At 33.9% G+C, this 14,208-nt stretch overlaps 4 protein-coding genes across 4 annotated transcripts; 3 read left to right on the forward strand and 1 right to left on the reverse strand.

Annotated features, from left to right (window-relative positions):
* Positions 1-80: 80 nt before the first annotated feature.
* Positions 81-909, reverse strand: BX664DRAFT_265753 (uncharacterized protein; the record flags this gene model as incomplete). Its single annotated transcript, XM_051540871.1, has 2 exons — positions 81-580; positions 639-909. The coding sequence occupies 2 exons, from the start codon at positions 907-909 to the stop codon at positions 81-83; spliced, it is 771 nt and encodes a 256-aa protein (XP_051398961.1).
* A 2,589-nt stretch (positions 910-3,498) lies between these two features.
* On the forward strand, positions 3,499-5,350 carry BX664DRAFT_298839 (Metallo-dependent phosphatase-like protein). The gene is made up of 4 exons (XM_051542287.1): positions 3,499-4,237; positions 4,313-4,544; positions 4,633-4,647; positions 4,724-5,350. The coding sequence occupies exons 1-4, from the start codon at positions 3,605-3,607 to the stop codon at positions 5,275-5,277; spliced, it is 1,434 nt and encodes a 477-aa protein (XP_051398962.1). The 5' UTR covers positions 3,499-3,604; the 3' UTR covers positions 5,278-5,350.
* A 1,002-nt stretch (positions 5,351-6,352) lies between these two features.
* Positions 6,353-9,639, forward strand: BX664DRAFT_335472 (G subunit of NADH dehydrogenase). Its single transcript, XM_051545908.1, has 6 exons — positions 6,353-6,505; positions 6,763-6,884; positions 6,972-6,993; positions 7,073-7,650; positions 7,723-8,511; positions 8,588-9,639. Exons 1-6 carry the CDS (start codon positions 6,442-6,444, stop codon positions 9,200-9,202), a joined length of 2,190 nt encoding a protein of 729 aa, XP_051398963.1. The 5' UTR covers positions 6,353-6,441; the 3' UTR covers positions 9,203-9,639.
* Positions 9,640-11,672: 2,033 nt separating this feature from the next.
* BX664DRAFT_335476 (uncharacterized protein) lies at positions 11,673-12,985 on the forward strand. Its single transcript, XM_051545909.1, has one exon. The coding sequence runs from the start codon at positions 11,757-11,759 to the stop codon at positions 12,744-12,746; it is 990 nt and encodes a 329-aa protein (XP_051398964.1). The 5' UTR covers positions 11,673-11,756; the 3' UTR covers positions 12,747-12,985.
* Positions 12,986-14,208: the final 1,223 nt, after the last annotated feature.

The following is a 14,208-nucleotide window of genomic DNA, read 5'->3' on the forward strand; positions in this document are numbered from 1 at the left end:
GAAAAGATGCATCTGGAATGCTTGATTTTCACTTTTAAAAAGATAAGATAGGTAAATAACATACTAATAGAGATAAGTATTCAAAGAAGAGAGAACTTACAGTAGATAGGTTCCTGATGATTAATATCAAGTCTAGATCTCAAAATATCAGGATGTGGAATCACCAATATACGAACAGTACCGTCACCAAAACAAGCAGCCAATATACCAAGCTTCGGTATAGAAGAATTGTCATCCATATCACTATCAAGGTTTTCTTCATAAGCACCATAAGGACACCATTTCAAAGCACGTACATGACCAAAATCATGTAAAAGACATAGATCCAAATGAGGAGCTGATACTTGATCTTCTGATCTTGTTGTATTCAGATCACAATTCCATAGTTGTATACAATTTTGATAGCCTTGTTGTTGTGTTTCAAAGGAGTGTAATTCATTTCGTTCTTTATATCCACCTGTTGCCAAAAAGTGAATCAAAGGATTGCTGTCAATAAGAGTTGTTTTTGGTGCAAAGTCCAAACTACATACGTTGCTGCCTGTGTTGAATATATGTCCTCGTTTGTATCGCATATATTTATCTATAACAAAAAGAATCAATACATAGTTTATTCTCATCTTTCCTTTTTCTAGACTTACTAATATTGGTAGATGAAAAAGTAGGTAAAGAGATATTAGTCAAGTCATGAATTCCCAAGGTAAGTTTAACAGGATCTTGTTGTGAAGGTAAATAAGGCATGGCATTTTCAGTTGAAGTTAGTTCCCAATCATTCATAGTCGCGTGTACTTGAGGATAAATGTTGGCATCGTGCAATAAAGGAAGGTCGAATACGTGTTTTCTAAATACACCTTCAACATACTTTTCTATACCAGAAAAAGGGAATTTTTCCTTTATTTCTCTTTTAACCATTAACAAAAATAAAATAAAATAAAATAAAATAAAAAAAAAAAAAAAAAGATAAAAAAAAAAGAAAGTGAGTGCAACTTTGAGAACGAAAGATTTGCCGACTTACCCAGGGTTATCCTTTTTACTCCCACTCCGATTGCAAAAATATGAATATGCGACAACATGCCGAGTACCGTTTTTGGTCAAAAAGTTTCCATAAACACGTTTTTGTTTTTTTTATTTTCAAATATACGAGTCAAGTGTTTACAGCTTAGTATGATGAAACAAGCCCAAAAATATATATATTATATCATATCTAATTTCTTTTTTGACGCTTTACCTTTTTACGTAAGGTGCCTTCTTCTATCATTATCATTTTTTAATTTCTTTCTTTCTTTCTTTCTTTCTTTTTTTTTTTTTTTCTTCTTTTCTTTCCTCATATCATAGTATATTTGTCATTATCGTCAGTCAACGGATTGTGGCTCCGCGCAGCCCTACATCGAAATAGTTAAAAAGAGAGAATAAAAAAAAAAACACTTCTCTTCTTTCTTTTCTTTTCTACTCTTTTTCTTTCTTTTTCATATTTTGTATTTATACCTTTTTTTTTTTTTTTTTTTTTGACTGTGGTGACTCTTATTTCTAAGTTCGATACCTTTCATTGTCTTCCTACATGACTCATGGTACTTTACCTGAATACTTGCCTACTATTGAGGCTGGTAAGGAGTGGCTAGATGTGACACAAGAAATGGATCAACTACCTTGGGAAATAGACAAAAATGAACTTGATCATATCAATAGTACAAATCCTATTTGGTAAAGTATTAAATCACTACTAATAAAAATTTCAATTTTATTCATACTAATGTTTTTTTTTTCTCTCTTCTTAATAGGGTACCTGCAACTAAACATCCACAAATAGCTCCTTCTGCCTTTGTTGAATGGATCAAAACTCACGGAAACGTTAATGGCTCAAATCTATCTGGCATTTGCAACCCGATAAGAAGGCAACGCTCAGCACTTTCAACGACATATATATCCAGTGATGAAGAAGACGAGGATGACGAAGGTATATCTACAAATATTAATGGTGTCATCACTCCTCATGATGTCACTATGTATAGCAACCTCTCAAAGGGTAAGGATCGGCATATAAAAATAAACAAAGTATAACGATGATAACATTTTTTTTTTCTTGTGATAGATACCAATGAATTCAACCAAAATTCAACTTCCTTGGATGAATCACCTATATTAGCAACCAAGGATGGGAAATCACTATTGCGGCGTAAAGCATTATCATCTCGGGGAAAGATACAAACAACTGGGAAAAATCTGGAACCAATAAAGCAATCAATTTCAGAGCAATCAACTGATATGGATAAAAGCAACAGCAGCAGCAACAATGACAATAATAATGCAAATACCTCCTCATCAAAAGGTATTCAACTTTATGATCAATCAGTTACTATCAATGAATGGGTAGATCTTGGCAATGTGGCTGACTCTGATTCTTCTCAGCAACAGCTTCTTCAAAGAATGCATACTCTTGAAACACAAATCATGGTCTCACAACATCAATCATTTGAGCCCTCATCTACGCCGAAAAAATTGAAGGGATTACGACGATCTGTTTCTGAACGTTTATCTTGGTCACCAAATCTAGACAAAAGATCATCATGGATTCATGGACTGTTTTCGGACAAGCATCGACGGGTGAATGACGAAATTATCAATAGCAAGTCGTCGAACTTGGATTCAACGATATCATCGTCACCGTTAACAACATCATCTACAATAGTACCATCACTAACTGCATCGCCATCATCTTCTTCTTCATCATCATCATCAACAAGCTTATTATCTTTTCTTTCACGCAAATTATCATTCTCCTCCAAACCTCATAACGACCAAAGTCCACGACGTCGTTACTCTAATCTTTTATCAACAAAGAAGCGCCTTTCAACAATCCAACCTCATCTCATATCTACTGACATAGATTATCATCAAAGGCTACCTATTCATCTGGAAAGAGGTATTTACAGACTATCTCATATGAAACTCTCCAATCCTCGTCGATCATTACGAGAACAAGTCATTATATCCAACTTTATGTTTTGGTACTTGTCCGTCATTAACATCCATCCTTATCAACAACAACAACAACAGCAACAGCAACAACAACAACAGGATAAGATTGACAGGCTTGAAGATTCAGCAGCTATATTATCATCACCCATCACACATATCAAGCATATGTCATTAGGTCGACCGTCATCAAATAATAATGGTATGAGATCCTCACAAAAGTTTTCGACAACAAGGCCATCATCACCTCTCACTCAGAAAATCAATAACAAGGACAAATACAAACCAATCAAGAACTTCTCTTTTGGAAAGGATCCATCTTTAGTATAATTTATAATATATGAATAAAAATACCCCAAAACGAATTTCCCTTATTACACACTTTTTTTTTTTTTTTTTTTTGCACTCGAAACTTGGGTAATTCAATTCCCGAATCTATCTTTAATTTTTTTTTAGAGAAGTATGTTTTTTTTTTCACCCTTCTTTCTCTTGTTTCCTTGTTTTCTATTTTTTTTTTTTTTTCTTTTTCGTCTGACATATATTTATATATATATTTGGTCTTTTTATCTTTCATATATTTTCCGTAAATACTATTCTTCATTAGATTACAGGGATTTGACATTATAGTATCAACATGGGAAATACTTCATCAAAGAAAAATGGAAAAAATAGACGAAACAAGAGTCAAAGTTTACCTCCTCCACCTCGATTGGATTTACCCGACAATGAATATAGTACGAATACAACACAATCAGTAAGTTCGATCTTGCTTACTTCTCAACATAGACAACAACAAAAAGGGACTATTGGTAGTACTAGTAGTGGAAATAACAACAATATGACAACTTTAGCTCAATTGAATCCAGACTATCCAGTGAAAAACAAGGAAGAACATGATGAAACACAAGATACAGTACAACGACAAGATCCTTTCCAAGGCAAAGTGGAACATCCTCAACAACATAAACTTTTAGCTCAATCCGATTTTTGGCCTCCTCATCAAGATGTTCAACAAAATATAGAAGATAATAACAATACTTTAACCGGGAATAACAATCAACTCACTGTCAGTTCCATGAACCAACTCACTGTCAATTCTATCAATAGTATGAATACTTCTTCTATCTCCGCAGCTCAATTAGATGATTATATTCAACGATTACTTGAAGTGGGATATGCTTCCAAGGTGCCAAAACAACTTTGTCTCAAGACCGCCGAAGTCAATACCATTTGTCGTGCTGCCATGGAAATATTTCTTAGTCAACCAGTAAGTGTTATATATATATAAAAGGATTCATAGTAGATAGATATTCATTTATCGGTTACATTTTTTTTTTTTTAGTCACTCTTAGAATTATCTCCTCCCGTCAAAATAGTGGGTGATACACATGGTCAATATACTGATTTGATAAGATTGTTCGAAATGGGTGGCTTCCCTCCTTCAAGTAATTATCTCTTTTTGGGTGATTATGTGGATCGAGGCAAGCAAAGTTTGGAAAACTTTTTATTACTTTTATGCTTCAAAATCAAATGGAAAGAAAATTTCTTTTTACTTCGTGGCAATCATGAAAGTGGTAAGTAAAGGATTATTATGATCGGAAATGAAATCAACTCATTTCTCTCTTTTTTTTTTTTCCTTTATATATTATCCATTTGAAAAAGGCTCCGTCACTCGAGGTACTATATAAGATGATAAAAAAAATAATTAACATGAATTCACTGACTTTTTATTATTATTATTATTATTTAATAGTATATGGATTTTACGATGAATGTAAACGACGATGCAGTGTCAAAGTATGGAAATCATTTGTAGATGTCTTCAACACAATGCCTATTGCAGGACTAGTGGCTGGCAAGATCTTTTGTGTACATGGAGGCTTATCTCCCTCATTACATTCTTTGGATGACATTCGACGTATACAACGACCTACTGATGTACCGGATTATGGCTTGCTGAATGATCTTTTGTGGTCGGATCCATCAGACACAGTAGATATATGGGAAGACAATGAACGTGGAGTATCTTATTGTTTCGGTAAAAAGGTGATCAATGAATTCTTGGCAAAGTTTGATTTGGATCTTGTATGTCGAGCTCATATGGTTGTAGAAGATGGGTATGAATTCTTCAATGACAGGACACTGGTCACCGTCTTCTCGGCTCCAAACTATTGTGGTGAATTCGATAATTTTGGTGCTATTATGAGTGTATCGACTGAACTCTTATGCAGTTTTGAATTATTGACACCTGCAGATCATCCTCTAGCAAAGAAACGTGGTGTGGATCAAAAAGATACCAAGACTTGAAATCATCAATCAAACAAACGATCAATCTTTTATACTTTTTTTTTTTTTTTTTTACTATTGTACTTCAACATCCCCTTTCTCCTTATTAGCATAGATTATATTTACCCTTCTCTCTCTCTCTTTTTTTTTTTATCGTTTTTTATTATCATTACTTTTGTCTCTCCTTATTTATATTACATCTCCATCAGTTTATCCTTCTTCTTTTTACTTCGTAGTATTACTATTATTACTATTATTATTATTATTATTATTATTACTATTATTATTTGATTCTTTTTTTATGTAACATAGTTTTATTCCTTCCTTCCTTTTTTTTTTTTATCAATAAAAGAAAGAAACAATAAACATATCATCGACTTTTTTTTTTATTCAACATCTAATGATGGAGAGAGAAGTACTGTATAATCCTTTCATTAGCAGTGTAAACGATCCCTAGATATCTTGATACTTTCATCCTCTCTCTCTCTCTCTCTCTCTCTTTTGAAAAGGCAATACTTGACATTTATTTTATAATGACAGATAATGATGGTAGGATGATAATAATAATAGTGGTAAGTAGGATGATAGAATGACATTGATGATTACTTTTTTTAGGACGATGATTATGTTTACTATGATATAATAATGATGGAACTTCTCACTCTTTTAGCATGGATGAACATAATGAATTATTATAGAAATCGGTAGTTAAGTACAGCACGTGGAGATGACAGTTTGGGAAAGGTAAATAAAGAATGATTATCTATTTGACACCCATGTTCACTTTTCAATTCTTAACATAATCCTCAATGAATTCAGTAATCATGCCAAATGATTGTAAGGTACAAAGGCTCAATAATGATCATCTATAGCTCTCACTAATCATCATCTAGTTTAAACGCCGAATCTAGTTTCAAATGACTATGTTGGCGTCACTCTCCCTTTCAGAACGTATATATTGGGGAAAAAGTTCTTTGGCTGGGTTCGAATATTGTTTTTTTTTTTTTTTTTGTTTTTTCAGAGCGAAAAAATTGCAGGCTTTTCTCAAAACAAGTGTTTACTTTTTTTTTTTGTTTTTACTTCCCTCTCTCCTTCTTTCCCTTTGACTTCAACTTGACTCCCCACTCCACCTTTTTTTTTTTTTTGTTATTATTATTATATTCTCATTCATTTTAATTTATCATTATGTTGCGCGTCATTAACAAGGCTAGCGTGGCGCGTAGAACCCCTGCTATGATTCAAAATGGAGGTAAACAATAACAATAATAATAATAAACTAGATATTAAGAATGTTATATTATATGAACTGAACTCTTTTTTTTCCTTTTTTTTCTTTTTTTTTTTTTCTTTCTTCTTCTTCTTTTTTACTATATCTGACTATCTTCGTATCCGGAACAACAATCATCAATGTCAACATATTAACCTTCATCGTTTTTGTTACCTTTTTATATTTATATTCATTTATCCATTATTCAAAATGATATCGGTTATATATTTATAAAACAGTACGTGCCTTTTCTGCCACTGTCACCAAGAAGGACGAAGTAGAAGTATTTATCGATGGCAAATCTGTCATGATTGAACAAGGTGCTGCTTTGATTCAAGCTTGTGAAAAAGCTGGTGCTGATGTAAGTAGTTTATTTATCTATTGATAAGAAATATATATTAATGACATTAACAAACTTCTCTTTTTTTTTAAATGGAAATGGTGATAGATTCCTCGCTTCTGTTATCATGGTAAATATACAGTCATACCGAGAAAAGAAAACAATTTTACTGATACAATACTATATTGAATTTTGGAATATTCTTATAGAACGTCTATCTGTTGCTGGTAACTGTCGTATGTGTCTTGTGGAAGTTGAACGAGCTCCTAAACCTGTTGCTTCTTGTGCATATCCTGTGATGCCTGGTATGAAGGTGAAGACCAACTCTCCTATGGTACATAAGGCTCGTGAAGGTGTGATGGAATTCTTGTTGTATAACCATCCTTTGGACTGTCCTATTTGTGACCAAGGTGGTGAATGTGATTTACAAGATCAATCTATGCGTTATGGTAGTGATCGTGGACGATATCATGAACCTCGTGGCAAACGTGCTGTGGAAGATAAGAACTTTGGTCCTCTCATCAATACCGAAATGACTCGTTGTATCCAATGTACTCGTTGTGTCCGTTTTGCTAACGAAGTTGCTGGTGCTCCTGAACTTGGTACAAGTGGCCGTGGCAATGATATGCAAATCTCTACTTACATTGAAAAAACCATTGACTCTGAAATGTCCGGTAATGTCATTGATTTGTGTCCTGTGGGTGCCTTGACCTCCAAACCTTACCGTATGACAGCTCGTCCTTGGGAATTGAAGAAATATGAGACTATTGATGTCTCTGATGCTGTGGTAAGTAAAAAAAAAAAAAAAAAAAATGAAAAATCTCACACTCTTTTTTTTTTTAAAAAAAAAACCTATCAGGGTAGCAACATTCGTCTCGATACTCGTGGTGTTGAAGTGATGCGTATTCTTCCTCGTTTAAATGATGAAATTAATGAAGAATGGATTTCCGATAAGACTCGATTCTTTTACGATGGTTTGAAAGTTCAACGTTTGACAACTCCTTTGGTTCGTACTGGTGATCGATTTGTTACATCTACTTGGGAAAATGCTATAGAATTGGTTGGTGAACGTCTTGCTTCTGTTCAAGGAAATGAAGCTAAGGCTATTGCTGGTCATCTTGCTGATGCTGAATCTATGGTTGCTTTGAAGGATTTGTTCAATCGTATTGGTTCTGAAAACTTGACCATCGATGCTCCTAATGCTGCCAAGGGTCCTCTTGCTCTCAACAATGACTTCCGTTCCAACTATACTCTAAACTCTACTTTGGCTGGTTCTGAAGATGCCGATGTTGTTCTCTTGGTGGGTACCAATCCTCGTCATGAAGCTCCTATTCTTAACACTCGTTTACGAAAAGCCTATCTCCACAATGGTCAAGACTTTGGTTTGATTGGTGAAGCCAGTGACTTGACTTATGACTATGAACATATTGGTGCCGATGCTTCTGCTATTGAAGCTTTGTTGAATGGTTCTCATCCTTTCTCCAAGAGACTTGCTGAAGCTAAGAAGCCTTTGATCATCGTTGGTTCTGGTGTGGTTGAAAATGCTGAAGATAGTGAATATGTGGTTTCCAAGATTGCTGAATTGGCCGATAAGCACAAGAAGACTTTGTTCCAAGATAACTGGAATGGTTTCAATGTATTACAGCGTGTAAGTACCATAGGAAAAAAAAAAAAAGATGAATATAAAATAGATGAATTAAAAATTTATATTATATTTGATATAGGCTGCTTCTCGAACTGCTGCTTATGAAGTTGGCTTTGTTCCTACCTCCAAGGAAGCTGCATCCACTCCCTCCAAATTTGTGTATCTTTTGAACGCTGATGAAATCTCTTCAAGTGATATTCCTAAGGATGCTTTTGTAGTTTATCAAGGTCATCATGGTGATGTGGGTGCTCAATTCGCAGATGTTATTCTTCCTGGATCTGCCTTTACGGAAAAGAATGCCACTTATGTCAACACTGAAGGTCGTACGCAAATCACTCGTGCTGGTGTTAACCCTCCTGCTGCTGCCCGTGAAGATTGGAAGATTATCCGTGCGTTGTCAGAAGTGGCTGGCCATACCTTACCTTACGACGATCTGCCCTCCATTCGTTCCCGTTTGTCCGAAATCAGTCCTGCGTTGACTCGATACGATGTAGTAGAACCTAGTACCAATGCTGCTTTGGGTGTACAATCTCTTCGCAAGACCAATTTGTCATCAAGTGGAGCAGTTTTGAACAATGTGATCAAGAATTTCTATAGAACCGACCCTATCTCTCGTGCTTCCAAGACCATGGCCAAATGTACAAAGGAATGGGTACAAGGAAAGGAAACTGAACCTCTCGAAGCAACTGCTTAGGTAGATTTATGTCGTTGTTTTCTTTTTTTAGTGGTAGTAGCAGTAGTTTTATATATTTTTTTTTTGTTTAGTTAGTTGATTTTATCTGTCTTTATTATCCCTCATTTGTTATTTTATATACATTATGTCCTTTATCTCTTTTTTTATTTATTTATTTATTTATATGGTGTGCCTTTTTGTTGGAGGGGTGGAAATGGAAAACATGGATTCCTTATTATATGAACGTCATCATCATCATTGTCATCATTATTATTTACAAACAGTCTACGGATATCACTTTTATTTAGAAAGATATTCATTCCCTTGTCTCTCCCTTCCCCCTTTTATATATATATATATGCACACACATACAATTATTTAGTTGATAGAACAGAAAAAAAAAAAAATAAAAAGACTTCCTTCTCTTACCCCAAAACATTTCAATAAATAAAAAAAAAAAAAATGGATTTCCAAAATAACCTTTAATGCGAAAAAAAAAAGAAAAAGAAAAATGACATTAGAAAAAGGCAATCGATAAGGTGGTGTAATATTACGATGACAGGTAATGAACGAACGTCGATCATCCATCAATGATCACGCGGAAAGCATGACCAACAGGGAGTGGGGTAATCAACATCAATCATTATCCATTTAAAGTTTCAAATGGGAGTGGATCCATTTTCTTCGGGCTCATGATATCACTGTCACCGTCATTGTGGACTGATCATTCATCATCATCCATCATCACGTATCATTCATCATCACGTATCATCCATCATCGCATATGCCTACGGAGAAGAAGTCCCGAAAGTTAAAAAAAGATAGCTCCCTAGGGTAAAAATAGGTACAATTGCCTCCTGAAACAAAGAAAAAAAAGAAACAAAAACGCAGAGGCCATTCAGTTAATGTCGCTTGATTTGGAAAAAAAAAAGTTTGTTACTTGTTATTGTTATTCAGTTGTCACTCTCTATACTTGGCCACCCATTAGTATTAGTTATCATCAGTCAATAAAAAAAAAAAAAAAAGCTAATAAATCACACTGCAGTTTTATTGTTCCTTCTCACTCGTTCACTTTTATTTGGGGAAGTGACGATCATCTTCTTTTTTCCTTTTAGGACATGATAGGAGATGAATAATAATGATGATGAACGGACTAGACTCTTTTTTTTTTATTGACGAATATGTACAAAAACAAATAAAAGATATTCCATGACATTCTACTTCCACAATGATCATTGAGAAAAAAAAACATCGATCTCCCCTTCTCCCCCCATAGAGAGGGATACGCGCGATTGATCTTTATAGTTTAGTATGGTAACCTTGACAACTCTATTTAACCTCCGAATGCCTTCTGCGAGTTTGTCCCGAGACCATAAGGTTGATGATGGATGAATGAACGATGAAAAAAAGAAAAAGAAAGATCCCTTATGCGTAGACCTCCTTTGTTTTAAGGAAGGATAAGAATAAGGACAACACCTCTCATAAAAAAAAAATCTTTAAGGGGAATAACACAGACTTTGTCTTTGCAATCACTTACTTCTCCTCTCAATCTAAGGAAAGAAAAAAAAGTGGATGATGGGTCAAAGGAAGGTTGAAGTATCATCTACTTGTCATTATTTCTTTTTTTTTAAATAAATAAAAAGACCTTTTTCTTTGGACAAATCATGATCACTCGCATACATATATACCTATAAATATGTACATCTATATAAAAAAAAAAGCATGATGACTTGTTGTAAGACCTTAAGGTGACACAAAACTCTAGTCTGAACTGTTCTTTACAAAAAAAAAAGAGTGCTTCCCTCCCCCCTTAATAAGGATGAACGCTGCTTTTTTCTTTTTTGATCGACAAGACTTTTTCTTTTTCGTAAAAAGCAACATTGATTATCGGAATTAAACTTGGATTTTCCCTAAAACATTAAAACCTTTTCTATTGTTATCATCGACTAAAACCATGGGTGATGATGGATGATGATGATGACAATATATGATTACTGCTCGAAATGGATTCATCCTCACATCAGACATGTAATAAAAAAAAAGGTGAAGGATATTTTCAAATATACATATACTCATTTATACACGCATATATAAACATATATACATAATATATCTAGATATATATACGCATACACACAAACATACGCACACATAAAAAAAAAAAAAAAGGAAAAGTGACAGAGAAAGAAAATGAGAGAGGGGTTCAAATTAGGGAGCAAGCCATTTATTTCCCGGGTGGTTAAAAAAAAAAGCGTGCGTAAAGAGAGAATAATGTGTAGACTGCGTGTTTTATTTGGTGTGTATCCTAAAATTATGCTTACTCCACCCTCTCCAATCCATATAGTAACCAATCCCCCCTTTTTTTAAGGACCGTGCCAAATCAATTAAAAAGGACTTATCGGGGTTGTTGTCCTGCTTCTTTTTTCTCAACTTCTTTCCTTTTTTTTTTTTTTTTTTTACTTTGTCTCTCTTTCACTTTTTTTAACTCTTTTTTTTTTTTTTTATTTTTGTATATAAACATCCACTTTTTGTATTGAAAAAAAAAATTGTCACTTTTATATCACTAACAAATAAAATGTATCAAGAAAATACAATGAACGAAAGTGCTTGCACTTTTGACAACAACAACAACAATAATAGTTATGATTATCAAACACCCATTAACGTCCCTTGGATCCATGGTACCAACAGACATAGTCCACCTCCACCATTGATGATGATGCCAGTAGGATATGAACAACATCCACTATGCCAATCAGTAATGACAACACCACCAAGTGCATCAGCGAGATATTATGGACAATATCATCCTCTTCCTCAATCATCCTTACAACAAGATATGTGTCAACCTTTGATAATGGATGATTATGCTAGCAATGTATCTTCACCTGAATTACAAACTGGACCTTTATTATTACCACCTTCTCCTACGGATATTCTATCATCATCTTCTTCACCTACAATCGATGATCAATGGATGGATTTATACTCTCCGCCACCTCTTCATCATCCACCTTATTTAATGGAACAACGACACTCTTTTGATGATGCTCTTTATTTTTCCAAGCAACAACAAGTACTTCCTCTTCATGATGATATCGTATGTGACTCTATGCAGTGCCCTTATTCCTGTAACAACAATGATAGTATTGGATATTCTAGATCGGATTCACCCATGTCAGCCCCTTCTTTGATGATGATGCCTCCTCCATCTTCGTCACCATCATCCTCTTCAGCTTCAACAAGATCAAATATACCTCCTACTAGTAATCAACATTATCATCCTCGTTGTCCTCCGTCATCATCATCTATCGCCGCCACCACTACTGATGTTCGCCACTATCAATGCCATATATGTGATAGACGATTTGCACGCAAACATGACTTACAACGCCATATCCGGGTTCATACAGGGGATAAACCATATGCTTGTTTATGTTGTAAAAAGGCATTTGCTCGTACTGATGCTTTGAAACGACACTTACGAATGGAAGAAATTTGTCGTACATCTCCTCAAGTTCAAGCTATGAAAGGTGCTGGAAAACGTCGTTACAAGAACCTTTGATCGAAATATAAGAAAAAAAAAAAACCTCAAAACTGGAAATGCAGCGGTGTTTGTATTTATACTTGGTCCCTCTCTCTCTCTCTCTACCTTTTTTTTTTCTCTCTTTCCCTCCCTTTCTTTATTATATTCATTTTATATTCATATATCATCATTTTCATTTCTATTCTTCTATACCTTTTTTTTTTTTTTTTTTTACTTCTTATGGCCCGTTGACGGATTGTTAAGGGAAAAAAAGAAAATATCGATATCGACAACAACAACAAATATCACCTTCTGGACTCCCTATTTTATTTACACCATCAAAAAAAACAAAAATTTCCCCTCCCTTTTTACCTCCTCTTTTTTTCCTTTTATATACACCCCTACCCCTTTTTCTCCTACACTTTATCATAGTTTAACAATCATCATTTGGTATTATCATCATTGTTCATTATACCAACATCATCTCCATTTTCATCGTCAAATCATCATCATCATCATCATCATTATCTCCTTTCTTCTCTTTGTTTATATGCTCCATTTTTTCCCTTTCTTTGATATTCCACTCTCACATGCATCATTCATCTTTATTATTCTATTATGTTTTATGTATATGCCTTATAGTCTCTCTATTATTATTATTATTATTAAGCATCATTTTTTTTTATTTACAGCTGGGATGATGATACTTTTTTTTTTTTTTTTACCTTTCCTCCACTTTTTTTTTTCCTTTTGTTTAGTTTATTTCAATCTATATACCATGATCTCTTTAGAAAATAACACTTTGATTAATAAAATAAAATGACAATCAATCTAAAAAGTTGCCTTTTCTGGATTCAATTGATGGAAATAGCATGTGTTTTCAAGGTTTTTTGTCGGGTCACAAGAAAATGCTTTTCGTGATGTTATCAAATAAAATATCGTACTTTCCCAAAATGAATGGCGCATTACCACTTTTTCAGATATCGCTCCAGAGATGGCGGTAGAGTACATTAAAAACACATAACATATTGATGATAACTTGTTTATTAAAAATAAAAGACACAAAATAAAAGTAACATAGGCTTTTCATATTTTTAGCAGCTTTGGGTGTTGTCCATTCTTTTTTAGGTATCAATTGATTGATGATTCATGATCGATGATTCATGATTGATGATATGTGATAACGGATGATTGTATATTGGATGATTACAGGATGGATGATGGATGACTGTATGATGGATGATATGTGATAATGGATGATTATATGTTGGATGATTGTATGATTGTATGATGGATGATGAAACATTGTCGTCAATCACTGTACAAATTTCTGATAAAATACAAAATACTTCATTCTAGTTACCTTCTGACAGAACAGCATTTTCTTTTTCTTTTCTTTTTTTCTTTGAAAAATGTCAAAACACTCTTTTATCAGCCAACATGATAAATCAATATAATAATGATGATTCATCACATCAATGGGAATTAAAAAATACAATAA

This window comes from Halteromyces radiatus (genome assembly GCF_025201355.1).
Source record: "Halteromyces radiatus strain CBS 162.75 chromosome Unknown BX664scaffold_5, whole genome shotgun sequence".
NCBI classification, from domain to species: Eukaryota; Fungi; Mucoromycota; class Mucoromycetes; order Mucorales; family Cunninghamellaceae; genus Halteromyces; species Halteromyces radiatus.

What these genes read in the sequence shown, in the direction of transcription:
- BX664DRAFT_298839 (XM_051542287.1), top strand. Translation starts at nt 3,605, where the DNA reads ATGGGAAATACTTCATCAAAGAAAAATGGAAAAAATAGACGAAACAAG. An exon ending in AAATATTTCTTAGTCAACCA is followed by an intron (nt 4,238 to 4,312) that starts GTAAGTGTTATA and finishes TTTTTTTTTTAG; the next exon opens with TCACTCTTAGAATTATCTCC.
- BX664DRAFT_335472 (XM_051545908.1), top strand. Translation starts at nt 6,442, where the DNA reads ATGTTGCGCGTCATTAACAAGGCTAGCGTGGCGCGTAGAACCCCTGCT. An exon ending in TTGATGTCTCTGATGCTGTG is followed by an intron (nt 7,651 to 7,722) that starts GTAAGTAAAAAA and finishes AAAACCTATCAG; the next exon opens with GGTAGCAACATTCGTCTCGA. An exon ending in GTTTCAATGTATTACAGCGT is followed by an intron (nt 8,512 to 8,587) that starts GTAAGTACCATA and finishes TATTTGATATAG; the next exon opens with GCTGCTTCTCGAACTGCTGC.
- BX664DRAFT_335476 (XM_051545909.1), top strand. Translation starts at nt 11,757, where the DNA reads ATGTATCAAGAAAATACAATGAACGAAAGTGCTTGCACTTTTGACAAC.